The 26,846-nt window shown below is 44.5% G+C and overlaps 1 protein-coding gene across 1 annotated transcript; it reads right to left on the minus strand.

Moving 5' to 3' along the window:
- Positions 1 to 2,890: 2,890 nt before the first annotated feature.
- myh7ba (myosin, heavy chain 7B, cardiac muscle, beta a) lies at positions 2,891 to 23,794 on the minus strand (the record flags this gene model as incomplete). Its single annotated transcript, XM_083660854.1, has 43 exons — positions 2,891 to 3,007; positions 3,264 to 3,398; positions 3,997 to 4,092; positions 4,205 to 4,309; positions 4,411 to 4,581; positions 4,706 to 4,831; positions 6,181 to 6,384; positions 6,641 to 6,833; positions 6,948 to 7,063; positions 7,301 to 7,425; positions 7,522 to 7,687; positions 7,952 to 8,135; positions 8,250 to 8,446; positions 8,576 to 8,694; positions 8,813 to 8,939; positions 9,196 to 9,585; positions 10,809 to 10,899; positions 10,998 to 11,143; positions 11,729 to 11,905; positions 12,136 to 12,378; positions 12,584 to 12,839; positions 14,320 to 14,456; positions 14,691 to 14,814; positions 14,939 to 15,056; positions 15,149 to 15,236; positions 15,564 to 15,634; positions 15,737 to 15,869; positions 15,987 to 16,166; positions 16,867 to 17,037; positions 17,252 to 17,401; positions 19,036 to 19,154; positions 19,260 to 19,398; positions 19,509 to 19,612; positions 19,709 to 19,807; positions 19,911 to 19,974; positions 20,587 to 20,679; positions 20,771 to 20,794; positions 21,419 to 21,515; positions 21,811 to 21,838; positions 22,053 to 22,209; positions 22,456 to 22,599; positions 22,713 to 22,816; positions 23,698 to 23,794. 43 exons carry the CDS (start codon positions 23,792 to 23,794, stop codon positions 2,996 to 2,998), a joined length of 5,820 nt encoding a protein of 1,939 aa, XP_083516980.1. The 3' UTR covers positions 2,891 to 2,995.
- Positions 23,795 to 26,846: the final 3,052 nt, after the last annotated feature.

Consider the following 26,846-nt stretch of genomic DNA (forward strand, 5'->3'; position numbering starts at 1 on the left):
TTGTTAGAAAAAGGCTCTTTTCTTTTCACATGGACACGAGGTTTGGAAGTGGCCACAGATTAGACGATCACCCTGGTGGTCAGGTGAGTGCGTGGTGTCATCACCCTGATGGTCAGGTGAGTGCGTGGTGTGCCACAGCGATGCCAGGAGTCACCACCCTCACCCTCTCCCCCACCACTACCCACGAGCTCTCTGTCCACGCTGTGTCACTCCACCGCCCGACGCCTGCGCGGAAAGACAGGTGATTTAGGGGTTTGTTCAGGGGTCTTTTGAAAGAACAGCATTTTCATTTGATCTGTCTTTGGGTGTGTTCTGTTAGGTGACTAGTTGACTGCTGCATTTTGGCTCTACTCGGCACATCTAGGTAGCTTGAGGGACCTGCTGAGAAGTTTTGCAGGTCACATGGGGGCTCCCGCACCCTAATACCATTCACTCTGTAGTGACTTCAGACTCTTCTCACCCAGGGTTTTCTTTTCCGGGTTTGTTTTGTTGTTGTTGGATTATTTTCATCTTGTTGGAATAAAAATAGCTTTTAGCGCTGGTTAAACTGTAGAATAAAACATTGCACAGATAAAAATTGTTTTAATTGTTTATTGTACTTTTTTTTTTTTTTTTTTTTTGAGGGGTGAAAGCCCTTCGTTTTGTATAAGAATTTGTATCCATGTTGTGAGAGATGCTTTGGTAAGAGAATAAACTATGCAGGCGCTAGTGTTAAAATCCCGCTTTCATTGTTCCAGTCACAAGGTTTCTTTAATGTGAAATAGCCTTCAGCCCAACAGCATCATTCAATTGCATCATTATACTCTTAAAGTCTACCAGTTTAAAAAATGGAGTCCTAAACCACAGAGGAGGAGTTGACAATCGTTCTATGTGATGGCTGTTTTTGCATGGTACCGCCTATCTTTTGTTTGGAAATGAGAAGGGGCAATGGGCATGGCTGAGTTGCTGTGGCCTCTAATGGCCTGAATGTGGCGCTGTTCTTTTGGAAAACAGGACGCAGAGCTGAACAGATGCTTGGCATCCAAGATGACGACAAAATGATTGAGCTACCTCATATTGCAGTCTGATACCATACGGATTAAACCACTTCTAAATGAAAAGCGGGAGTGTACAGTTTAACTCCCAGTATGTCACGGAACATGGTCTATATGTTCACATGAATGTATGAGGGCATTCCAAGTGAAGGTGACCCCCTGATGCCAAGAGTGACTAGTGCTATGCCATGATGCCACGCCACGCCACCACATGCTTCCTTTACACTCTCAACCTTTGTTGGCTTCAAAAAGAACGCTCACGCAGAAAGACTTCCTGGTTTCAGCATGTCTTAAGCTCTTGATGATGGGTCTGATTAGTTTGTGTATCAGTCGTGCTTTGCAGTGATGTTTATGCAAGTGCTTTTTTTTTTTTTAACAAGTGCTTCTCTCTTGCAAGTTCTCTCTCTGCCAGATGCCTGAGGTGATCGCTATGGTTTTCTTAGTGACATGCTTTCCTGAGACACAGGTTAGTTCTGCAGTGGCACAACGAATTTGGTTCTGAACCTTGATTTCTGTAGCTCTGTTGGTCTTAATTGCTGAAAGATTAAAGGAACACTCCGCCCATTTTCAACCAGCTTTGTATCATTAGAACATCAGTAATTTAATTTGACAGTTATTGAGTGTTAAAGTGTGGACCAGTGACATCACTGGTCCACACTAGCTCAAATGAATAACTCATTAACTCAAATCAACTCTCAATAACTGTCAAACTATTCATCATTCATCTAGTTTGACAGTTATTGAGAGTTGATTTGAGTTAACGAGTTATTCATTTGAGTTGGTGTGGACCAGTGATGTCACTGGTCCACACTTTAACACTCAATAACTGTCAAATTAAATGACAGACTTCAAAACAGTTTACAGTTTTCTGATATACTACTGATGTTCTAATGATACAAAGCTGGTTGAAAATGGGCGGAGTGTTCCTTTAAGCCATCTACATAATATCCCAAATATTTATTTTGCCTCCCTCAACCATTATGCTGTATTTTGGTCTTGCAGTAGGTCCAAAGGTGTTGGATTTCTTTCAGCCATCAATGTGATGGTTGAATCTTATCCTCATGGCAAAGTACATGCTGTATAATGGTTAACTGATAGCTGGTTATTTTATGGGCATTTCCACCTTAAGAAATAAACTGTAGATGATATGGAAATTCTGAGATTGTGAGGATACCAGTGAATGTGGGGTTGGGGGCAGTTCTTTAACTCACCATCACGTGCACATGGGTTTGCATTTTACACGATTGCCCAAAAGTGGATTCGGCAGCACGCTCAGAACCAGAACCATTCTACAGTAGGTGCTTTTTCTCATCGCATTTGATTGTATCTCATCCCTGCCCAGGATGAATGCGTGATGTTCGAGGACTCCTTAGAGTTGCATACATGCTGGTAGTAGTGACGGAGAATAATATTCATGCCATAGCAAAAGACCTTTTAGAAAAGAAGCCCTTTCCGTTTGTGGCATTTGTCTTGGCATGGTTTATGGTGTGTTTATCACACACACATGTTTACTGTGTGATAAATTAGTTGCTATGGCAACACCTGCATCCACACAGGTGGTGTTGCTGCACATTTCAGTCTTGAGCTCTTTGTGTTCGTTCCCATCAAACACAGTTCCACAAAGACGGGAGTTCATGTTTCAGTTTCGTGCTCGACTACAATCACCATCTCTGTAACCTACGTTCACATCCTTGTTCATCCTCCTAATGCTGGTATGGAACTTAATTTCCCTTATTTAACAACTGTTTGTGAAATGAATAACAATCCTAATAAATTCTTCTTAAGACCTTATTTATTGCCTGTATTTTTTATCGTGATCATATTCTCAACGCAAATAACCAGGCATATTATTAACGGTTCAGAAGTCTTTATTCAGACACATCCACAGACACACAGTCACACAGCTGTTGCAGCTGGCTGGCTGTGGTATCTTCAGGCACAACGCGGTCGTCCTCGCTACATCACTCGGCAAGCTGAAATACACAAGACAGGGATGTTTATTAGCAACCACATATACAGTGTAATAGAATTACCGGTACTCGTGACCACACTGGACATCACATGAGCGGGCTATGTGAGGATAACTTCAATAGGGGATTACATCCAAGTCTTTTCTAAGATTAGTTCTTATGAAGCCTGCGGGCTAATTTTAATGAATAATTCCAAAGGTCATGCAGCTCTAAAGCCTAATGTAATATGAATTTCTCTTGATGATGACATTGCACTGACCTTTCCACCTTGGTCCCGGGTGCGGACTCGGAGCTTGTTGACCTGTGACTCGGCCACATCAGCCCTCTCCTCTGCATCGTCCAGCTCGTGCTGGATCTTCCTGAACTTAGTCAGATTGGAGTTTGACTGCTCCTCCTGCGGACAGGAGGTCAAAGAAAAACAAGCTGCTGAAGAACAACGAACAGAAGGAGCAATGTCATTTCGTGACGTGGGATGTGAGATTTCTTTCCACACATACATAAACTCTACCCAAACTGGCATAGTACCAAGTGTTTTTCCTCTGCATGCTCTGCCAAGTTGAGTTAAGTAAAGGGCAGCTTCTACACTGGAAGCCAAACATATTTACAACTTTCAAAATGGAGCTGCCAGTCGTGTCTTCATAATAGTACTATGATACTTTATTGATCCTTCTGGGGAAATACTCTTCACTCTCCACATGTTAGAGGTCAGCTACAGAAGAGCGTCCTCGAGCTCGTAGTTATTCAGTGCGTTGCTCAAGAACACGTCCTCAGGGCAGATGCTTGCCAACAACACTGGCGTTTGAACCTAGAGCGTCCATTTAAAGTAACCACTAAGCCACCCTGCTGCCCTACACCATTAATATGTACACAACTGTTCAATTTCAATGGAAAACCAAATGGTGCAGATAATGTACGATACTCATGGCAGCTGCAATGGAAAAACTCTTAAGGCGCTAACTGATTTGAGTATTATGATCTGTAAGTGCACTCACCGCTTCCTCAGCCTGCCTCTTGTAGCTCTTCAGCTTGGCCTGCAGCTTGTCTATGAGGTCCTGGAGGCGGACCAGGTTCTTCCTGTCCTCCTCCGTCTGCACAAACAGCAGGGGGCATTATACTCTTGCCATACTTTTTGTAACCAAATCACACATTCATATTTGACAGCCTAGTATGCTCTGAGCAGAAACAGCCCTGCTGATTTACCTGGTAGGTGAGCTCTTTGATTCTCCTCTCATACTTGCGTCCTCCCTTCTGGTACTCCTGGCTCTTCTTCTGCTCAGATTCCAGTTCGTTCTCCAGTTCTTTGACCTACCAGGAAGATCAGAAAATGACTCATCTGCTCTCTCCATCACAGTTGTGCAGGTGGGATAGCACTGAAACGGCCATTATAAAGTTATCTCAGCTCTCACCCTGGCCTCTAGCTTTTGGACCTGCTTCTTGCCGCCCTTGAGGGCGATCTGCTCAGCCTCGTCCAGATGCATCTGCAGGTCCTTGATGGTTTGCTCCATGTTCTTCTTCATCCTCTCCAGATGGGCACTGGTGTCCTGCTCCTTCTTCAGCTCCTCTGCCATCATGGCTGCCTACAAATACAGAGGCTTGGTCACGAAGTAATCCGCGACATATCAAACTCTAATGGCGAGGAAAGAATTGTAACAACATTGACATGAAAAACATGATACGGGCTAGAAAGCAAATTTCTCTTACATCAGTGATGGCCTTTTTGGCCTTCTCCTCTGCATTGCGGCACTCCTGCATAGCATCGTCTACCTCACCAGACAGCATGGACAGATCATTCTCCAGCTTCTTCTTCTGGCTGATCAACCCTGTGTTCTGGAGGAAAAGACAATTTCAAGACCAGTGTAACTTGGGCAAGTTACTCAGGAAGTGTAATTAGTTACTTATGAATGAGTATGCCTTTAAAAAGTAATACAATTACTTTATTTATTACTTGGTATAAAAACTAATTAGTTATGTTACTTGTTACTTTACTTTCGCTGCCCCCCTCCTCTGAAAAAGTGACGTACAACCTGTTTAGAACTGAATCCACGTTATTGGAACAATAATTAACCTTACAGGAGGAGTCAACAATCAGGCAAACTGTCTTTTATAAAGTATGGGAGCCTTATTTGAATTATATTGACCCTAACCTAGCAGAGACACTGACTATTGGATACCTCAACTGAAGTGATATTGCCACCTGATTCTTGCCTTTTTGCCTTGTACATCTAATTTAATTTAATTTATTTTATTGTATTCTCATTCATTTGTCCATCCTTTCCTTTACTGTTGTCCACATCTATGTTTTTGCTAACTTGTGAAGTGTCTGAGCTGCCCTGTCTTTTTTGTTTTTGTCGTTGTCTTGTCTTGCAAAATTCAAAAATTGAATAAAAATATTATTGAAAAAAAGAAAAATCAGCCAAACTGCATACTTTTGATTTATTTGCCTACCTAGGACAAGAAACTAGTCGCATTCTGGCAACACAGTAGTCTCGCGTAGCCAGACCTATCTCCACACTTCGTTTTAGCCCTGTGCCAGCTCTGGAGAAAGTAATGGAGTAACTTGAGGTTACTTGGATTAGTAACTGTAATATAATTACTTTTTGGAAATTGTAATCCCTTACATTACTAATTCTGTCATCAGTGATGATGTCTTCAGTGATGTCACTTGAATTGTGATGTCATCAGATTGTGATGTCATCAGTGCTGATGTCATCAATGATGTCACTTGAGCAATTGTGATGCCATCAGTGATGTCACTTGAGAATTGTGATGTCATCAGATTGTGATGTCATCAGTACTGAGGTCATCAGGGATGTCACTTGGGCAATTGTGGTGTCATCAGTGATGTCACTCGTGCAATTGTTGTGATATCATCACTGTATGATGTAGTATGAGCCGATGGCGGACAGTTGCACGATGGCGCCTAGGTGGGTGGGCGGTGTCTGTCTGTCTGTCAGTCACGATTTTGGGAGCCTGCGGAGCGGGCGGTCTCCATAACTGCACCCATGGCACATCATCTCCAGAGTCTCCACCGTAGGAATCGAGCGCGTGTTCTGAATAAAATTAGAAATTGTATTGATTCCGACTACACCTACAGGAGATGCACATAAAAGCTGCTGTCCTTACCAGAGAACTTTATTTACTGTTGATGTAGAATGGTTGTGAATGTGGCTCCATACCTGACAGTGTAAAAGGTTGACTCTCTCAGTGGACTCGAGCAGCTCGTGTTCGGCCAGCTTGCGTGCCCGGTCGTTCTGCTCCAGCACGTCCCTGAGCTCCTGCACCTCGGCGGTCAGCAGGTTGTTCCGGCGCTCCGTCAGCGCCGCCAGCTCCTTCAGCTCCTCGTTCTGGTGGAGGGTCTCATCCAACTCCATCTGAGTGTCCTGGAGCCACACAACAAGTACAAGCCTGAGTTTTGGTCATCACCAAGCAAGTTCTCTCACTTAAGCACGGTGATGGAGACCATCTGTCGAGCCGATGTGCAGATAGGATGAATAAACGTTAAATATGAATCTAAAGATGTGTTTTAGTGAATATAGAACAGACAGAAATGAACAAAACTTTAACTATCTTCTCCATGTGAGCTATTCAATCCAACACAGTGGGTTAGCTGACCGGCTGGCAGCTGTCTGGACTCACTTTGATCTGGACCTGCAGGTTTCTCAGGAGTCGTTGGGACTCAGAGGCCTGCCTGTTGGCGTGGTTCAGCTGCACCTCCATCTCGTTCAGGTCGCCCTCCATCTTCTTCCTCAGGCGCACTGCCTCACTGCGAGACTTGGCCTCAGCGTCCAAGGTGGACTGCATGGACTCCAGGGTTCTTTGGTGGTTACGGCTAGAAGGACATAGTAGAGAGAGATAATGAGGATACATTATGGGAAGTGGTCGATGGGATAGACACACATGTCACAAAAGAGTAATGTAGAGAATATCTGGTAATGAAACTCACCGAAGGTTGTCGATTTCTTCATCCTTCTCTGCCAGCTTCCTGTCAATGTCAGCCTTGATCTGGTTAAGTTCCAGCTGGATCCGCAGAGTCTTGCTCTCCTCATGCTCCAGAGTGCCCTGAGACACAGACGTACGTACGCGCGCGCACGCACACACACGCACATGCACGCACACGCACACGCGCACACGCGCGCACACACACACACACACACACACACACACACACACACACACACACACACACACACACACACACACACACAACTTAGTGTTGTGGAAGATTTGGCTAGCTACTAAGGACAAAAATGTTACACAGGGAACAAAAAGTGGGAAGTGAGACAGTAAACTGCTTACTTCAGCTTCCTCTAGAGCAGCTTGAATCTCCATTTTCTCCATGTCCAGACCCTTCCTGATCTTCTCCAACTCATGGATGGTCTTCCCTCCCTGACTGATTTGATCTGACAGGTCACATATCTCCTCTGGAGTAATGGAGATAAACAAGCAGTTTTATTAATATTTCTTTCCCCAACATTCCAACTGGGTTTGAATGAGATGAGATCTAGCAGTAGGTCTACCCTGGAGGTTCTTGTTTTCCCTCTTGGTGGTTTCCAGATGATCCAGGGCCTCCTCATAGCAGTTCCTCAGTTTGAAGAGCTCTGTGCTCAGGCTGCGAGACTCTTTCTGAGAGCTCTCCAGCTCTGTCTGGCACTCTTCATACTTCTGTTTCCACTCAGCCAGCACCTGGAGGGGATATCACACATGCTGTTTTTATTTCATTTTGTTTAGATTATTTATTTATTTATTTAGATTTTTTTAATGACAAAGTGTGAGAGACTGGAAAGATAGGAGAGAGTGGTCACGAGTTGGACTCACTGTATATGATACCAAATCCCACAGGTTACAAGACAGATCTACAAATTAAGTATCTGACTAAAGGTAATAATCTTCAGTTAGATTGGTCTCACAAGGCGTTGGATTCAGGCCAGAGCTCCTCTGGGCTAATACCTTGTCAAAGTTGCGCTGCTTCTTGTCCAGGGCAGCAGCTGCAGCGTTGGAGCGCTCCAGGTCCACGACCAGGTCCTCGATCTCTGTCTGCAGCCGGTGCTTGGTCTTCTCCAGGGAGGCGCACTTGGCGTTGGAAGCCTCCACTGACTCCTCAATCTCCTGCAGTCGTGTCACCAGCTTCTTCCTAATGTAAGGCAAACAAATTGGATGCTGCTGTTACCATTCTAATGCTGATTGTGATTAATAAACATTCCCCCTCCTTATGTGATTCTAGAAGTGAATTATACATCTCACTCACTTGGCCTCCTCCAGTTCCTCAGTCCTCTGGATGGCGTCCGTTTCATACTTGGTCCTCCACTGGGCCACCTCAGCGTTGGCCTTGGACAGAGCCCTCTGCAGCTCCGCCCTGCCCTCCTGCTCCTCGTCATACTGCTCTCTCAGCAGATCACAGTCATGTCTGGATGACTGCAGTGCATGGGCCAGGGCGTTCTTCGCCTTTGGGAGAGCAATCAAGGGAGAGTGGTCAGTGGAATTGCAAGAGCTCCAGAAGTCTACTGAGCTGGCTAGCAGCTCTGTCAATAACAATCACTGAGGATAATACTGATTTAGTGTCATGGAGCTGACCTTACTGTCGTCCTCCTGCTGTTTCTTGAGCTCCTCAACATTCTGACTGATAGAGGTCTTGGTGCGCTGGAGCTGGGAGACCAAGGCTTCCCGCTCTTCAAGCTTCCTGCCCAGCTCGCCTACAGAGAGAAAAGACATCATGGAGACGTCATGGAGGAAAAACTGCATTACATACAAGGTCTGTGACTGTGACATCCGTTTATGAGATCAATGCTGACACTTTAACTCGGTCCTTACCACCCTCGGCCTGAGCGCGGGCCCGTTGGCTGTTGGCCTCATTGAGCTGCCTCTGGAGCTCTTCCACCTTGGCCTTAGCCTCATTCATTTGATCTTCATACAGACGACACATCTTCTCAGAGTTTGCCTACAGACCAGAGACAGCAAATGTAACCTTTTTAAAGGATTTTTGTGAAGCATTTGTTTTTTTATTACTCCCTGTCAACTGCAGTCTAGCAAAAACTACCCAAACATAACAAAGATATGTTAAATATAGAGCCCGACCAATATATCGGTCGGCCGATATTGGCCTATCACAGATATATCGGTCCCGGCATATATGTTTTTTACTCACTTTTAAAGTTATATAGGCAGAATTTCACCGGCCCTGTGTCTTTCCCTACCTTGCCCTTGGAGATCTGCTCCACACTGGAGGCCAGGTCGTCAGCCTCCATCTTGGCCTCGCTCCTTTCCTTCTCCAGCCTCTGCTTGAGGCGCGTCAGGCTGTCGATCTGCTCGCTCAGCTCGGCCACGCTGTCCGCGTGCTTCTTCCTCAGGACGGCGGCCGTGGTCTCGCCCTGCAGCAGGGCCTCGTCCAGCTCTCGCCGCAGCTTGAGGAAGTCGGCCTCTCGCTTCCTGTTCATCTGCACCTGGGCCTCGGTGGCGCCGCCCGCCTCCTCCAGCCGCTCGCTCAGAGCCTCCAGCTCGCGAGCCACGTCGCTGTGCTGCTTCTCCAGCCGGGCCTTGCCAGCCCGATCCGCCTCCAGCTCCTCCTCACACTCCTCCACACGAGCCTGCAGGGCACAAGGGAGTTCAGTTAGTTTGTTTATCATGATGAGAATGAGAATCACTTTTATTGCCACAGGAGGTAATCGGATTACATACGAGGAATTCGACTTAGTATGCAGCGTAGCGCTCAACATCAATAGTCAGAAAACAAATCAAGACATAAAATTACTAAAAATCCAAAAGTGCAGTCCAATAAAATACAAGTTAAGTTATACTTTATACTTTATTGTCCCCGTGGGGGAAATTCATCTTCTGCATTTGACCCATCCTCTACTAGGAACCTTCCTAGAACTAGGAGCAGTGGGCCCGGGGACCAACTCCAGGAATCAAATGCATAAAATTCTGTGTGTATTTAGGTATAGAAATCAAATGCATAAAAGTCTGTGTGTATTTAGGTATAGAAATCTTTGTACATCCAAAATAAAATGCCACCCAAATTGACAGATTATCATTTTCTGCCAACTCACAACATCACACTAGTCGTATACGCATGGTGTGAGAGATGTGTACCGGTACGCAAATTCTCACTGCCTGTGGATTTTTATAAATTCGGAAACATGTGTGGAAAGTGGTGCAACACACTTTTCGTGTGTACACATGATTGATACATTTGGCCCAAGGTATTTTGCCAGTGCCTTGCTCAGGGGCACTGACAGGGGTATTAACCCTGTTCAAACAAACTGGCAATCAGCCAGCAGCGAGCACACTCACCGGTGTTTATAAGAGTTTAGGGGCACGGCACAGGAGAACAGTTTAAGGAGAAGGAGAGCCAGCACACAGAATGTCCTTTCTTTGGTTTATTCCAGTTCACCAGGTACACGGACACGAACGTTTCAACCTAACGGCCTTCTTCAGCGTGTCGTAGGGTATTAACCCTAACATACATGTTTTTTGATGGTGGGAGGAAACTGGAGCACCCGCACGAAACCCACACGAACATGGGGAGAACATGCAAACTCCACACAGAAAGGATCTGGGGACAGACCGAGGTTCGAACCTGGGACCTTCTTGCTTCGAGGCAACAGTGCTAACCACCCAAATTAGAAGGTCCTAAGTGATGAATAGGAATCACGATACAAAAGGTGCACGATGTGAGTTAAAGAGAATAATATAAAGTATAAAGGATAGAGTAAAACAATATGATATTATATGATGTAGGTAAGTGAGATGATGTTATATATCAGACCGATCTCGAGTTCATATTATTCAAAGTGGTTTCCAGTCCTACCTGTAGTTCCTTTATCTTCTTCTGGAGTTGGATGACCAAGGCTTGCTCATCTTCAATCTTTGTGCTGATCTCATTCATTTCAAAGTCTTTTCTGAAGTAAAAATGAATAGAAAATGCATGTTAATCACTACTACTTATTGATATAGCCCAGAAAGCAGGGTAATGTTTTTGTGAAAACTTGATTCTCACTTTTTCAGCTTCTCTTCGAGTTGCTGCTTGTCATTCTCCAGGTCCATAACAGACTCCAAGGAGAGCTTCAGATCCCCCTCCAGCTTACGTTTGGCCCGTTCCAGCTCCATGCGCATCTTCTTCTCTTGCTCTAGAGAGCCCTCCAACTAATTTATAGAGAATGTAAGATATAAACCTCTTACATAATATTATGTATATATGTACATTTTGTCAATTAAAATGAATTTGTTTTGATATAAATCTATCAATATATTGGCAGGTAGCCGAAGTGGTGTGATGAGGGTGCTGATTAGTCTAATATACAGTAGCCATTCCCAAACTGTGGGCCGCCAAGGTATTGCAAGTGGGCTGCCAAATTATTTGTAAAACATTACGATCGTCATGATTCTTTATTATTATTATTGTTGTTGTTGTTGTATGAGAATGCATTTCTCCATTATTGAATGATACTGTTATTTAATTTGTAATCACTTATTTGTTAGGCTATTGCAGACAGCCCCTCACTTTTTAGTGTCTGATTTCTGTGTGGTGCTGAAGGACAGCTCCTTTCATCGTTTTAATGCATTATTTGGCCTCTGTACTGTTTACAGTCAGATGTGGGCCGCAAACATTTTTGAGATTTTCGAGTGGGCCGTGAGTCGTGGTCTAATACAATATTCATATCCTACTGTATGTGATTTCTTGCTTTTGCATGTGATAATCAATGGCCTTGAATTTTACTGTAAACTCACATCATCAACTTGTTGCTCCAGCTTAGCCTTGGCTTTGGTCAGAGTGTTGACTTTGTCTTCCTCTGCCTGCAGGTCATCCAGTGTCTGCTGGTGAGCCTCCTGGAGAGCCTTCTTCTCCTTCGTCAGCTTCAGGATGGTTTCATCCAGAGCTGCCATCTCCTCAATCAGGTTCTTCACCTGGGGTTGTGAGAGGGAAGGGAGGACGTGAATTTTAAGATTTTAATCAGACCTGGGATTACTTTACTGTTTCAGGAAAAATAATGTTATTTTAAACATTAAAAGACCAACTTTTATTTTTCCTACTCAGACATACTACACAATCCACTGAATATGCTGTGGAGCTGACTGTGGCCCCACAGCGCCCTCTGTCAGCAATCCAATGTTCTCCCCGTCTCCCCTCCCCTCACCTTGTTCTCAGTGGCATGTTTCTCCTTCTCCACCTTGGCCAGGGTGATCTCCAGATCGTCGATGTCTTTCTTCAGCTCGGCACACTCGTCCTCCAGCTTGCGCTTCTTGGCGAGCACGTTGGCGCTCGTCTCCTCCTCGTCCTCCAGCCTCTCCAGCATTTCTTTCACCTTGGCCTCCAGCTGGATCTTGGTTTTGATCAGCAGGTCACAGCGGTCCTCAGCATCTGCCAGGTTGTCCTGCTCCTATGGGGGAGAAGAGAGCCAAACGAGATAAATGAGATGAGAGAAAAACATGGAAATGTCGTCCTATACGCTTGGTAGAACGTTTTGTATTTTTACTCATTTTGCGGTTATTACTGCTCATACAAGTCTGGATGTGTCCGGTGCATTCCCATGCTCGGATGTGAACCATGTCTTTGTAAATGTTCATCTGGGTAGTACTACTTACTGCCTGCAGCTGTAGAGAGAGGTCGTTCTTCTCTTGGGTCAGGCTGACCTGCCTCTCCTCCAGCTCCTTACGCTTGGCCTCTGATTTCTCCAGCGCCTCTTTCAGCTTGCCCAGCTCGTCCTTCAGAATGGCCAGCTCCTTCTCTGTGGCGGCGCTCTTCAGCAGAGGCTTGATCTTGAAGAAGAGCTTCATCCAGGGCCAATGCTTCACAGCGTTGAAGGCCCGGATGTTCCACTGGATGACCATCAAAGCCTCCCTGGAAACAGGAAAGGAAGTGATAATGGAATTAAAGGATGGACAGTTTTTCCCCTCTCATAGTTTTTCTTGGTGTGTTGGAAATGCCTCCAAAATGGCATTTTGACCAGTACATGTAAAACACAAATACTATGACACTAAAACTTTCCTTTGAAACTAATATAAATTAAATAAAACAAATATAAATTAAATTCAACTACAGTAGCATGAAACTAATAGACATTAAATGAAACAAATATAAATTAAATTCAACTACAGTAGGGGAAAAGGTCAGTTGGATTTATTCCAGAGGCCAGTTGCTTTTCCTTGGTTATAACACGGTTAGATCCTTGCCAATAATCCTACTTGTACCTCATCATATGAAAAAGGGCCACTAAAGTATATGCAATCGTAGCCATAAATGCTGCTATTACTGTTTCAGGACTACGATCAAACAGATACCAGATTTGACATAGTCTCAATAGGACGGCGAGTCTCACAGGCCTAAATTTGGAGCTGGAGCGGCTCGGTCAAGGACTCGCTGTCAGTGTTTTAGAGGGTGTGTGTGTGAGCGAGCGCAGGCCTGTGGTCCCGGGCCAAGGTGTCGGAGGGGGGCCGTGCGGCGGCGGTGGGGAGGGAGGGAGGTGACTGAATGAGGGTGGGGGAGCTCGATGGCATTTCTGACATGACTCCGTGCGCCGGGTGCCTCTCGAAGGTGAGCGTCTCTCGTGTTTATTTAGAAACCAAAGCCCTCTGTCCAACGGCTCGCTTTAATCCTACCGTCACCCGCCACGCATCCCATCAATGCACTCACTTAGAAGTGCAGGCGCCGGCGACAAAAGGGGCCAGGGGCCACGGGGCATCCAGGGGGAGGGGGGGGGGGGGGGGGGGGGGCTTGTATTTTTAGGGAGGGCCACAGGCAGCTGCCACTTGACACATGTCGCCACCTGGCTCTAAGGACACCGTCAGCATTGTTTAATTTAGAGAGGGTGGATGGAGAGAATGGCAGGGGACTGGTGAGGAGGGGTGTGTGTGTGTGTGTGTGTGTGTGTGTGTGTGTGTGTGTGTTTGAGAGAGAGGCCCCTTATTACCAATAGGGCCACACACATGCCTGGTAACCATACAAGGAGAAGCACACGCCGCGACACACGCCGATAACACTGCCCTTGCGTGCCGCGCATAACTCGACTTGAGGGGAGCGAGCCCAAAGGTGTAGGGTGTCACCCGCTGAAAGGCTCGCAGCTGATCGTGTTCCTGTGGAACCTGTTAGGAGAAGCAACTGCTGGGGGAGTTCATTTGTTTTGTGCTCATGTCTTCACCTTCCTGTGAGGCGGCATGGGAGCGAAAAGGAAACCGTACTCTTCCTCCTGTGCCCGCAGAAGGCAAGTCGTACATGTTCTCACATCACTATCGTCTTATCCGAATAAAGGTTTTGATCCGTTCGGATTCATGCGAAAAAAGGTAAATCGTGGATGAGATTCAAAGTGCCTTCGGTCTCTTACTTCCGCTCCATCATCTTCAGCAGCTCCATCCTCATGATCTGGCCGCGGCTGACGGCCTGCAGCATCGTGAGGACTTTGGCCAGGCGCTCGTCCCTCATCTCCTCCAGATAGCCGAGCAGGCCGGCCTTGAAGAACACCTATATTACAAAGGGACCGGGCCAAAGCCACGAGTCGGTGGGAAATAGCAGGGAAACCATGATTAACTCTGGGATCGACAGTGCTATCACTTTAATAGCATACACTCCCAGAAATAAATTGAGGCAAGCGAGAAAACCGAAAATGGAACGTATACGTGTTAACTGAAGATTCAAAGTTGGAATAGGTCTTATCGATTCACACGCAATGCACACGCAAAAGCCTTGATCTCCTACTTTGGTGTGTCCAAATCGATACTGGTTGTGATCTATATCCAGAGAGGCCAGCAGCTGCTCGGCGGCTTTCCTGCTGTCCACGAACTTATCATCTGGGATGGCGTGTGGGTTCAGGATGCGATAGCTGTTGGGCGAATAAGAAAGCACCTTTCATCACGACCGATTACGAGTGCGATTGAGAAATTTTCGGCACGGTCTCTGAGTAACCTATTTAGGGTGAACGTAATAATGCGTCCGGTCTGTCTCACCGCTGTTTGAACTCGGCGTAGAGGATGCGGTTGGGGAAGCCCTTTCTGCAGATCCTGATCCCTTCCAGCACACCGTTGCAGCGTAGCTGGTGCAGCACGAGGAACGGATCCATGATCCCTGGACAGGAAAAAGGTTTCGACCATCAAATTAGTCGCCATCGACTTCTCCACCGGCGGCACGTGCCGTGTGACGCGGTAACGATCGCATACCTGGAGTCTTGGTCTCATTAGGGATGATGCAGCGAACAAAGTGCGGCTGGGTGCTGCGGAGGTTGGTCATGAGCTTGTTCAGATTTTCCTAGTAGGGAAGGAGAAACGACACAGATTTAATAAGAGCGAATAAAGACCGTTTCAATAACACTATTGCACAAATACCTTACAGAACCTTCTCATCTTCAGCGCAGATGTGCTCCTCGACGTATAGGAGAGAGGAGCCAGCACAGACTTAAAGTGATGTTCATGTGATCAATGCCCTAAACATCACTGCAAGTCTTAACTGCCTCCCTCCCAGCTCTCCGGTGACGCCCCCGAATTTCAGTTGTTTGCATTCATCCGCATCAATAATATTCATACTCATAATCAGCACGGCCACAAGCTATATACATACAGTAGGTGCCAGTCTCACCTTATGAAGCTGAGAGACCGTCTGGAACGAGGCAGCCTTCTTCCTCTTCTCCTTGGCTCCAGGCTTGGGGTCTGTCGTTATGCAGAAATCGGCAGAGTGATTAGTTGGACCGCCCGAAAGCTGAAGCCTACACGATGCTACAGTCTCCTTAATCAGCTGCCCACTGACTGTACCTGAGTCTGAGGCGATGTAATTCTCATACAGAGAGGCGAGCAGCTTGCTGGAGGACTTCTGGAAGCACACCACCACCGTCTCATTCAGGGGATCTTTGTTTTTGTCCAGCCAGCCAATAATGTTGTACGGCACCTGGGAAAAACAACAGGCGCATTCCAAATTATTAACTTGCTCTTAATAAAATGAATGTAGTGAATTCTGAATGTGTAAAGATTGTCCCATCGATCGTTTTAGCGAAAATGCTCTTACCACTCCGGCGTAGTGCATCAGCTCAAAGTGGGCCTCGTACTTGCGCTTCTTGTCTGGCCGAGGCTTTTGGAAGTTGGCCGACTTGCCGATGTGGTTGTCGTACATCTTGGCCTTGAAGCTGCCGTCTGTGGCCTTTGGGAACATGCACTCCTCTTCCAGGATGGACATGATGCCGAGTGGCTGGAGGAAGAGGAGGGTGTCAGTCGGATGCATGTCTGAGAAAGTGTGACTTTCATCATTCGTACATGACCGTTATTAAACACAAAGTGCAAAATATCTCAGATAAATGATATACAATATAATCGGACTTTATCCAATATAGGGATGGGTATTGTTTAATATTTTTTTCAGATACCGGTGCTAAAGCAATACCTTTAAAACGGTACCGGTGGCCTAAAAGGTGCCCAAACCAATATTCTTTTTTTATTTAAAGCGGATTTATTTTATTTTATTTTATTTTATTTTATTTTATTTTATTTATTTATTTATTTATCTATTTATTTATTTATTTATTTATTTATTTATTTATTTATTTATTTATTTTTTCATTTATTTATTTATTTATTATTTATTTATTTTTATTTTTTATTTTTTATTTTTTGTGTGAAGCTGCACACTCAAAACTATAATGTTTAGTGAAGGTGCGTGCTGAGCCGGTTTTGGAGCACTGGAGGGCAGATATTTCACTCAGCTTGGACATGGCACCTAAATGAGGCACCTAATTCTACGTTGCAATTGAGTACAAGTAGTACTGGCTGAAAAGGTATCGGTGCCATTAGTACCGGGTTTTGGTGCCAAACCCTAATCCAATACAGATATCATAAAGGAAACCCAGTTATGATTAAACCTTCTCTAACAATGAATGAAATGCTTCCTGTACTTTTTCAATGAGATCGATGCAACCCTGGAGGTCCAGCCCGAAGTCGATGAAGGTCCACTCGATGCCCTCCCTCTTGTACTCCTCCTGCTCCAGGATGAACATGTGGTGGTTGAAAAACTGTTGCAGCTTCTCGTTGGTGAAGTTGATGCACAGCTGCTCAAAGCTGTTGAGCTGCGATGAAAGAGGAACAGGTGTTCAGAGGACACTTTAGAAGCGGAGACAGCACGACCAACAAGAGAATATGTTGTGTGGATTTGTCCATCACAATGAAAAAGAGGATGAAAGCATACATGAACAGAACACCTGTTGATATTAAAGCAACCAAAAAATAGAATAAGACCATTTTAATCTATGTTGAGAAGACAAACAATATAGATAGACTTACATCAAAGATCTCAAAGCCGGCAATGTCTAGCACTCCTATGAAGTACTGGCGAGGCAGGGAGGTGTACAAGGTCCGGTTGATGCGTCCGACGAGCCATTTGAACATACGGTCGTAAGTGGCTTTGGCCAGAGCGCCAACGGCATAGTTAACCTAAAGCACCCACGCACGCACGCACGCACACATACACACACACACACACAGACACACACACACACACACAGACACACACACACACACACACACACACACACACACACAGAGGAGGAACAGAGCTGTCAGTCACATGGATGCTGTAGTCCCTGTTGCCTAGATACCAGATTCTCGCAGGGGCACTCAATTAAAATTCTAAGAGGTCCAGATAGAGAAAATGTCCTCAAGCGAAGGTCCGGAACATTGAGCTTGCGTTATGATTCAGTCCCATTGAACTTAGGCTACTTCAATGATTGCAGTAGCCTAATGGTACAACATCTGTATGTAGTCAATGACTGACTGTTAAATCAAAATAAACATCTATAATGTTTATTTACAGTTTTCATATTTAACTGGATTACCGTAATTATAAATAACTAGCCTACACTAATAATAAATACATGTTATTTTCTCATTTCAAGTAAAATAATGGCTGCATTTAGAAATAACACAACAGTGCTTTGGAAAAATTTGCATCTTAAAATAAAGTGCTTTAATTTTAGAAAAATAAGTTCCCCCTTGTCTTCCTTTTCTTAACTCCATTTCACATTTTATCAGTCAGGCTCTCAGCCAACAAACCTCCTTTTCTCTTGATAGAAGTGAGCTCCCACTCTGTCTGTCTGTCTTTCTATCTATCGGTCGCTCGCAATGCAAACTTTGCATGCCGGTGTGTGTGTGTGCTCATGTGTGGCGCTTCCATAGACAGCTGGTCAGGATCGCATCACACTTCACGAGACATACTGGTTTTGAACTGCTCGTGAGACCAATGAATGAACATGAGTCTGCCTGCTCTGGATTAAAACTAAAGCTTTGTTTTCGCGGTCTACTCGTTTCTTTTGAGCACGCGATGTGAAATACTTCTCTCGCATTTCTCTGAGTCTCACCTCTCCTCCGCCGTGTGTCAACTCTCCCGCAGCAGCAGCAGGCAGAATCGATTCGCTTGTTGATTGGCTGAGTAGCATCACGTGTGATGATTTACAGCGCATGCATTGGTCTGTGAGCTTCCTGACAGATAAACCAGTACCGTAAAGGCTAGAAAAGCATGTGCCGGTTAAAATAGAAATGCTCCGTGAAAATGTAACTATTCAGTGAGAATTAAGAAGCCGCCCTTCATCAGCATGCTAGTCACCCAGCAGCATGAACTGAACATTGCACATGCTGAATTCACTTGGTAACTCTTTACAATAATTAAGGGTTGGTTGATGCTTAATGAACATTAGCTAACCCTTAATTAACAGTTAACTAATGTGTATAGTAATCACTAATGGTGTTCATGTTAACTAAGGTATTGTGGTTGGGTTGACGCATGAAGCAACTGAGGTTAAGGTTAGGCCAAGCCTACGGTCAAGGCTGTTAATTAAGGGTTAGTATAATGCCTGTTATTAAGTTATTAAGCATTAACTAACCATTAATTAATGTACCGTTATTGTAAAGTGTTACCATTTTTATGTATCTTTCACATTCGAGCATTCAAATTCTGTCGTAATTTCCTTTATTATTGTTCACTTAAGCATCACTCCCCACCTCATATTTAGTTCCTATACAGCACCATGAAGCAAAACCCACAGACAGCAGACGTCAGTGCACTTTCTCACCTGTTCAACATTCTGTCCCTTCACCACGTACTCGTTGCCCACCTTCACCCTTGGGTGCAGGAGGCCCTTGATGAGGTCGGCTGAACTGACTCCCATCAGGTAGGAGGCCTTGTCCGCACCTGGGTAACCAAACAAGACATAAATAAACAAAAAGAATCAGAAAACAATCTTTTCAAATCAGCCCGTAATGAATTCAGGAGCCTAGTCTGCAAAATGGTCCTCACTCTCGGTGCCGTCAGCCTCTGCCTGCTCCTCACGCTGCTTCATCTTGAACTTCATGTTGCCAAAATGCATGATGGCTCCAACTATTTTATAGCAGCCATACTTCTCCTCGGGCAGGAAGCCAAGGATGTCCATGGCGTGCTATGGAGAGTGGACAAGAGGAAGTGATGTCATGATGACTCTGATAACTACAACTCAAATGTAGCTGAATTTCTCTCCCTATGAAAATGCTAAAAAAAAAAAGCTCTTACGTCAGTGGCCATCAGCTCCTCTCCATCATCCATGCTCTCCACGGTGGTCACACCCTGGGAGCAGAAGTGGTAGTCGTAGGGGTTGGTGGATACCAGCAGCATGTCTGCAAACAAGAGTTCACGGGATCATGTGTACTGTGTTTGTGTCACCTAACTGTCCCCTGGCTAAGGACATATCAAAAGCATGCAGAGGGCCTAACCTAGAAGTTCTGGTTTCTTCTGGGACATGATCTGGTAGTAGATGTGGTAGCTCCTCTCACCAGGCTGCTGAAATATCACTCTGGATTTTTCCAGAAGATCTGAAGGTCAAAGAGAGGAGGATTTTTTAAATCACGCATGAAACAAGAAGAGAAAGGCGTGGTGTTATCTTATTGTGTGTGTATCCTTCTCTCATTAACTCACATATATCGATATCAGCAGAGGCCAGTTTGCCAGTGTGTCCAAAGTGGATCCTGATGAACTTGCCCTGTGGGTAACAAACACACTATGAGATGCAGCACAGATCCACAGACAAATTCATACTCTCTCCAACAAACTGTGAGATATCAAACCCAATTGAGTGGAGTGGCATTAGGTGTTTTACAAGTACCGTAAATTTCGGACTATAAGCCGTGGCTTTTTCCCCGTTTTTTGGCCCTGCGGCTTATATAACGGTGCGGCTTATCTATGGATTTTTTCGAAAAAAAAAAAAAAAACGGAATTCTCTCTTCTTTAGCACTCTTTCTAACTATAAATCCACTTCTGTTTTAATTTCCTCTCTTGCCCTCTTTTCACCACACCGCGGACACTGTGTGCACTGTAAAAAAAAACACAGGTGGTGTTGTGTTATGTTGTTTTGTTGAAATGTTAATAAATGGGAGCTTCCTCAAACAGCCATCTCTTTCCCGACAATCCCCTCTGTGCATGAACCCTTACATATGGTAATTAAACATTAAAACACAATTAAAAAAAAAAAAAAAAACATTAAAACACCTGCGGCTTATAGTCCGGTGCGGCTTATATATGTAACAAACAGGCAATTTTGCTGCTGCGGCTTATACTCCGGTGCGGCTTATAGTGCGGAAATTACGGTACTCACAAAACGGGATGAGTTGTCATTCCTTAGCGTTTTGGCATTGCCAAACGCCTCCATGGCGGGATTGGCCTCAATGATCTGGTCCTCCAGGGTGCCCTGGGAAGGAGCCAAAAATGAAGAGTAAAGACAAAGCAATGCCAAAGGAAGCTAAATAAAACGTTTGATTTGTTCTATAGCTCCGACTTACCCCTGTTTTAGTGGCAGGGCCTTGCTGCAAAAGAAAAAGGTGAGAAGCCTGTGAGCACGATATCTCTGTCTCAGCTCTCCATCAGAGAACATCAGAGACACTTTCACAGTCAGAAGGGCCAGAAGATGATGAGATACACTGTGCTTGTTAAGACTGGTAAAACTGATGCCACCTTGTTTTATATAATGAACAGAGCCACTTAGTGAAGTGTGGTGATCGAAATGGGGACACAGGGGAGAAAAAGGGAGGAAAAATGAATATCAAACAAAATAGAAAAAAAATCAAAACCAAAAATCAATATGAACTGGAAAGATTATGCAAAAGTCGCATTGTTAATTCAAATTCCAAAAATAAAGAAATGACATGGAAAGCGGGGGTGGGGAATGATTCAAAAATCAATAAGAAAGCATAGGAGCAGCTGCAAAGGGCTAACGTACACAAGGCAGATGAGGGTATCAGACTCAAACATGAATGTAATCAATGTTCACATTCACGATTTGACAAATCAGTGGGGAAGAGGTATGGACAGGTTTTAAGGGAAGGACACTGAAGGATTCCTGGGACCAAAAAAAGAAAAAAGAAAACACCAAAAATGCTTGAAAAAGCGGGGTGGGGAACAAAAAATATGGACTGCCATTTTGGCCTTACTCCTTTCTTAGCAGATGCTTCCCCAAGAGCGGCCACAATGGCAAAATACTGAATGACACGTTTGGTGTTGACAGTTTTGCCAGCACCGGATTCTCCGCTATAGGAGTGTGAAAAAATAACAAAGTGCAGATACAACAGGTAAAAACTGGTCACAAAACTGGCAAAGTGCGTGTAAATCAAGAAATGACACTGTATGTTAAAGTCAACAAAAAAATCATAAAGTTCTATAGCTTTCAACCAAAGCACAAAAGCTTCGAAGGAAAAAAAAAAAAAAACTTTAAAGTGGCTGTGAAGGACATACAATATTGCATAATTGTTCATACAGTGACAAGATGTCAAATGGGAACTCTAATGTGAGAAAGAAAAACTTTTTTAAAGTAGTTCTAACTTACGTGATGAGCATGGACTGATTCTCCCGATCTGATGAAGAGCAAAACAATAATAGTCTTAAAATCATTGATTATAATGCGTAAATATCACGCTCGAAAGTGTGAGTATGAGTTTAATGTATACATCAGTGTGTACATGCTTGTGTGTTTTAGTGTGTGTGTGTGTGTGTGTGTGTGTGTGTGTGTGTGTGTGTGTGTGTGTGTGTGTGTGTGTGTGTGTGTGTGTGTGTGTGTGTGTGACTCACTGCGCAGCATGTCATTGTAGGTATTGTCTGAGATGGAGTAGATGTGGGGCGGGGCCTCGGCGCGCCGCTTGCCTTTGTAGGCGGCGACCACAGTTGCCGTGTAGACGGGCAGCCATTTGTACGGGTTCACTGTCACACAGAAGAGGCCCGAGTACGTCTGAGGCAACAGGAGCACAGCACACAATGAATGATCACCACAGTATAGCTACATCTCCATTAACACACCGTTATCCGTCACATAAAGCCCCAGAAATGACGACACCACGTGGGGAGCTACTGACAGGCTTGTGACATTAAGCTCGTGGTGCAACTTGCTGGTTTAAATCTGGACACTTGGCCCACTTGCTGAACCTGGGAGAGGGGAAGGGAAAGTCCGCGTGAGAGTCCATAACGGGATACTTACGTAGATCATCCAGGCAGCGTAGCGTCTGCGCAGGTTGAAGAGCACGGAGGCCTCGTTGAGGTGGGTCAGCATGGCCATGTCCTCGATCATGTCAAACTTCGGAGGGTTCATCTGCTGGAGCTCATCCTCCTTCACCGTCACGGTCTAAAGGCAGCGGACACAGGTGGACATGAGACTGGGATCATGGTATTATATTTGATGGTTTCAATAGAAAGCAAAGCAAAGGGTTAACGGGTTATATTGCCTGGGTTTCATACCCTATTATCTTTGGTCTCAACGATGACTTGGTCTCCATTGAGTTCCTTGATCTCAATCTCAATGTAAGCCTCTTTTTCATCAGGGATCCACCCTCGCTTCTTACCTAATAGGACAGGCAAAACTAAACCATTACAGGCCGAACTCTCAATTATCCAATGCCGGATCAGATAAGATAACTGAATGAATAGAGCAGGGGTTTTCAAAGTGGGATGCGGGCCTTCCAGGTGGCTCCAAGCAGTTTCAGGGGAGGCTCAGTGAATGGACATTTATTTATTTTTTAAATTAGTTATCAAAAGGAGATCACATAGAATAGCCTAAATGTGTGTGATTTGGTTAAAGAGATAGTTCGGAGATACAGTAGTTTTGTGGAATTTTACTGTTTCCCCCCACTTTTTTATGTATTTGATGTAGTCTGAAATATGTCAAAGAGCAATATCAGACTATCTTGTCACAACTGTTGAGTGTTTATGGGATCAAATAACATGATCATGATCCCATACGCATCCAATTTAGCCAGGGGGCACCTTTTTCCAAGCTTTGTCTGGGGGGAGGCCCACAGTTTCAGACTTTGAGAAACCCCTGATATACAGCAATGTAACATAAACAAATGTTATTACACACATTCATCTGAGCAATTCACTTAAATAGGCCTCAGTGTCAGTGTAAAAAAAAAGTGCCAATTTAATTTGTTTCCAATGCAAACCAACTTGTTTAAATATTTCGTCCAAGTCACATTACCTTGTTACTAGTGACCTGCTTTATCATGCCTTGTTTAAAGATTTTCAATTGTTTCTACAGAAAATATGATTAGAAAAGTGAAAATAACTCACAACTCTAGCAGAATGTTTAACTTATTTTGAGAGAAAACATTTTAAAATCCCAAACCAATTTAATAAAAAAAAAAAAATTGACAAAGATGTTTTTACAGTAGGCTACATGCGCTATAAGGGTCCATGCCACTGGATTTCCGTTAAGTAGGCCTACCGTCAAAAGCGATGGTCTGCGCAGCCATCAGCTCCAGGTCCGTTTTGCGCAAAAACGGTGCAGCCTCCCCGAACTCCTGCGTGTCAAAATGTGGCATGGTGACAACTCCTTGCCGGCCGAGAACCGGACACACCAATGAGACAGAGGACTCCCGAAATTCCTTTGATAAGAAAACAAATCTTTGCGTTAGGGTCAGTGGGTCTTACTGTGTGTGTTCATTTCCAGCTTCAGCAGCAGTCAAAAACAAGACAACACGAGAAGACCAAATAGTATTTGTGCGTAAAAGAGTCCACTATATCACCAAGAGCAAAATATTCAAATTCGGCAGAGTAAAGTGAACTAAATGCCACGTGTTGGCGAAGGTAAATACTACTGCTATAAGGTTTTGAACGAAATTTGGAGTCTCTAAGGCACTTTAAAAGGCAGCCAACCCGCGCGTAAAATGCGTAATAATCACCAACTTACAAAGCAAACTTAAGGCAAAAAAGTGGTAGACTGACCTCAGTACAACCACAACGAAATATCAGCTCAGTGAGGTGTGCCCCCCTTTTTATTGTGTCTCTCAAGGTCACGGTCAGTAGACATTTGTCCCTCATTAGCATATGCCACCTCCTCCGACGCCTATTGGTGGTGACCGCCTGTCTCAATTGACACAAAAGGAAAGCTACGTTTTTATCATTGCGCTAAACCCACGCCGGCTATTTTTGTAGCCCCGTTATTTTATGCACTGTACACACTGCGGGGAATGGAAGAGAGCTGCAATAGGAGCATCCCTGAAGGGGGGCTTTTTTCCCTGGCAAACTTTTTGGTTCATAAATGTTGGATGGCGCAGTGCATTGCCTCTACCAAGACAGAAAACAGTGACTTGTGTGTTCATTATACCAAGCAGTATTAGAGTGTTTTAAATAATAATGATAATAAATCATTGAATTTAAATACATTTAATTAAATAGATTTAAATAAATAAATACAATAAAATAAAAATACTCATTATCCTTGGGAAAAACACAAAATGACACAGTATATTTGAAAGCAAAGCCACAGGGTTCCAGTCAGACTCAAGTCCTGGAGTGGACTTGAATAGTGTTGCCTCCTGAAAGACACAGCTCATACCACTTAATGTGACTAGATGCTCATGAAGTCATGCTGGTCCCATTAGTAATTGCCCTGCGGCTTTTTTGTTGCCGAGTGCCAACAGGGATGTTTGCTATTGTGTGTGCCCACAGAGGATGCAACCTTAGAAGAGATTATTTCAGGAGCTGTGTGGCATTAAACATGCTACTATAAATACATGACACAATATTAATAGAGATACAACTCACATTTTGAGCATGGGCGGACAGCTCTTGCTCACGCAATAAAAGCATGGTGCCTGGTATATTAATTCAAAACCAGTAAACTATAGAGAGATATATTCACCCCAAACATGTGATATCACATTCTAAAGTTAACTTTTATTTTTTTCACCGCGCTTCTTCAAAGCCATCGCCCGCATTATTCAGAGCTTTAGTGTCTTAGGCGTCAGCTAAAAATGGAAAGTATATGTCGGTACATCCCACTTATAGTACCTTGTGCGATATCATTGAGCACGGCTGCTGTAATTTTGTCTATCCGGTAATTCTGGCATAAGGACGTGTGCCTCTTACATTGTGACCCCACCAGATCTGACCTTCAGTGCGAGGGGAGAGGTTGGTGCCTGGGGGGGGGTGGGTGGGCACAGTTTCTCAGAATAGACAAAGCCAGAGTCCAGCATTCCTGATGGGGAGATTGACTGTTAGGAAAGTGTGCTGTTGAAGAGAGGAAGCACTGCGTTGAATTCTGTAAAAGTGTCAAAGATAAACAGAGGCATTCTTCTATAACCAGTACAGATAGCCTATACATTTATGAGTACAGAGTGGCCTATACTTGTAGCGTCGCTTTCTGTTGTGTGTGTGTGTGTGTGTGTGTGTGTGTGTGGTGGAGCTCAGGGTTTTCTCAGCGACCAAACAAGACAACACACTCTCCTACATGGATGTCTTGGCTTGAGAGGCAGCCATCTTTGTTGACGGCGCTATCTGTTGCCGTGGCAGGCTGAGAGGTGTCGCCGTGATGGCTCAAACTTTCTTGGGCATCAGAGTTAGATAGAGCGGCCCGGAGCTATTCTGGGACAGGGGGGCTCTTCAGAGTAGCAGAGGCTGGTCTATGTACTATGTCACTCGCTGCACCGTTTAGAAAGCTGGCATGCTGATAACACATGAGGAGGAGGTGAATTCCAAAGTCCCCATAGCTGCTGGCTTTAAATAAGTCCACATACACCAGTGTACACACACACACACACACACACACACACACACACACACATGCACGCACACGTATAGTGATTTCACTGTCACCACCGGTCCCACAGCACATCTCTCTGCACTGCTATACTGCAACCCCACTGCAACAGCTGAGTTCCCCCAGAGCAACTGCTCTCCTTACATCCCCCTAGTGTTCTCCTTCAAAATCATTTAGACCCTCGTGTGGTCAGGCCTTTTAATGCTCATGTTTGGATTATTGGCCACTCGTGGAGCTCAGAATGACCTTCCCATCATACTACTACTATGATCCAAATTAAGTCCAGCAGCAAAATGATAGGCCCTGCACCTCCAACATGCTGGAGCCACAAGTCACCGGTTCATTCTGGACCCAGTCTGGTGATGTGTGGGGAGTGGGAAGCTGACATTTTGGACGTCGAGACTTGATCTGGGAGTCGGTCACAGTTGTTTTAGATCATCGTGCACTGAATACCAGCAGGCTTAGGCAGAGAGAAGGGGAGAGATTGGGAATTATTGCTGCGGTCACATTCAGCACGGAACTACACACAGTCTGTCTCTCTGTCTCAATTCAATTACTGTATTGGCTTAACAGCTTGTCAGAAACGATGTTGTCAAACAGTATACAAAATGTAAATGTACAAAAACCATCAAACAACAGTTTATACGCTCAAACCATACTGAGATGATTCATCATTTGCTTTGAAAACATGAAGTAAACAATAGCTAATCATCAGTGTCTATTATAATGTATACAAAACAAATTAGAATATTGAGAATTGTAATTATACAAATCTATCTTCTATCTTATCTATATATATACAATTGTGTATGTGGACTTTGTTTGTTTGTCTG

Source organism: Poromitra crassiceps, assembly GCF_964638095.1.
Source record: "Poromitra crassiceps genome assembly, chromosome: 25".
NCBI classification, from domain to species: domain Eukaryota; kingdom Metazoa; phylum Chordata; class Actinopteri; order Beryciformes; family Melamphaidae; genus Poromitra; species Poromitra crassiceps.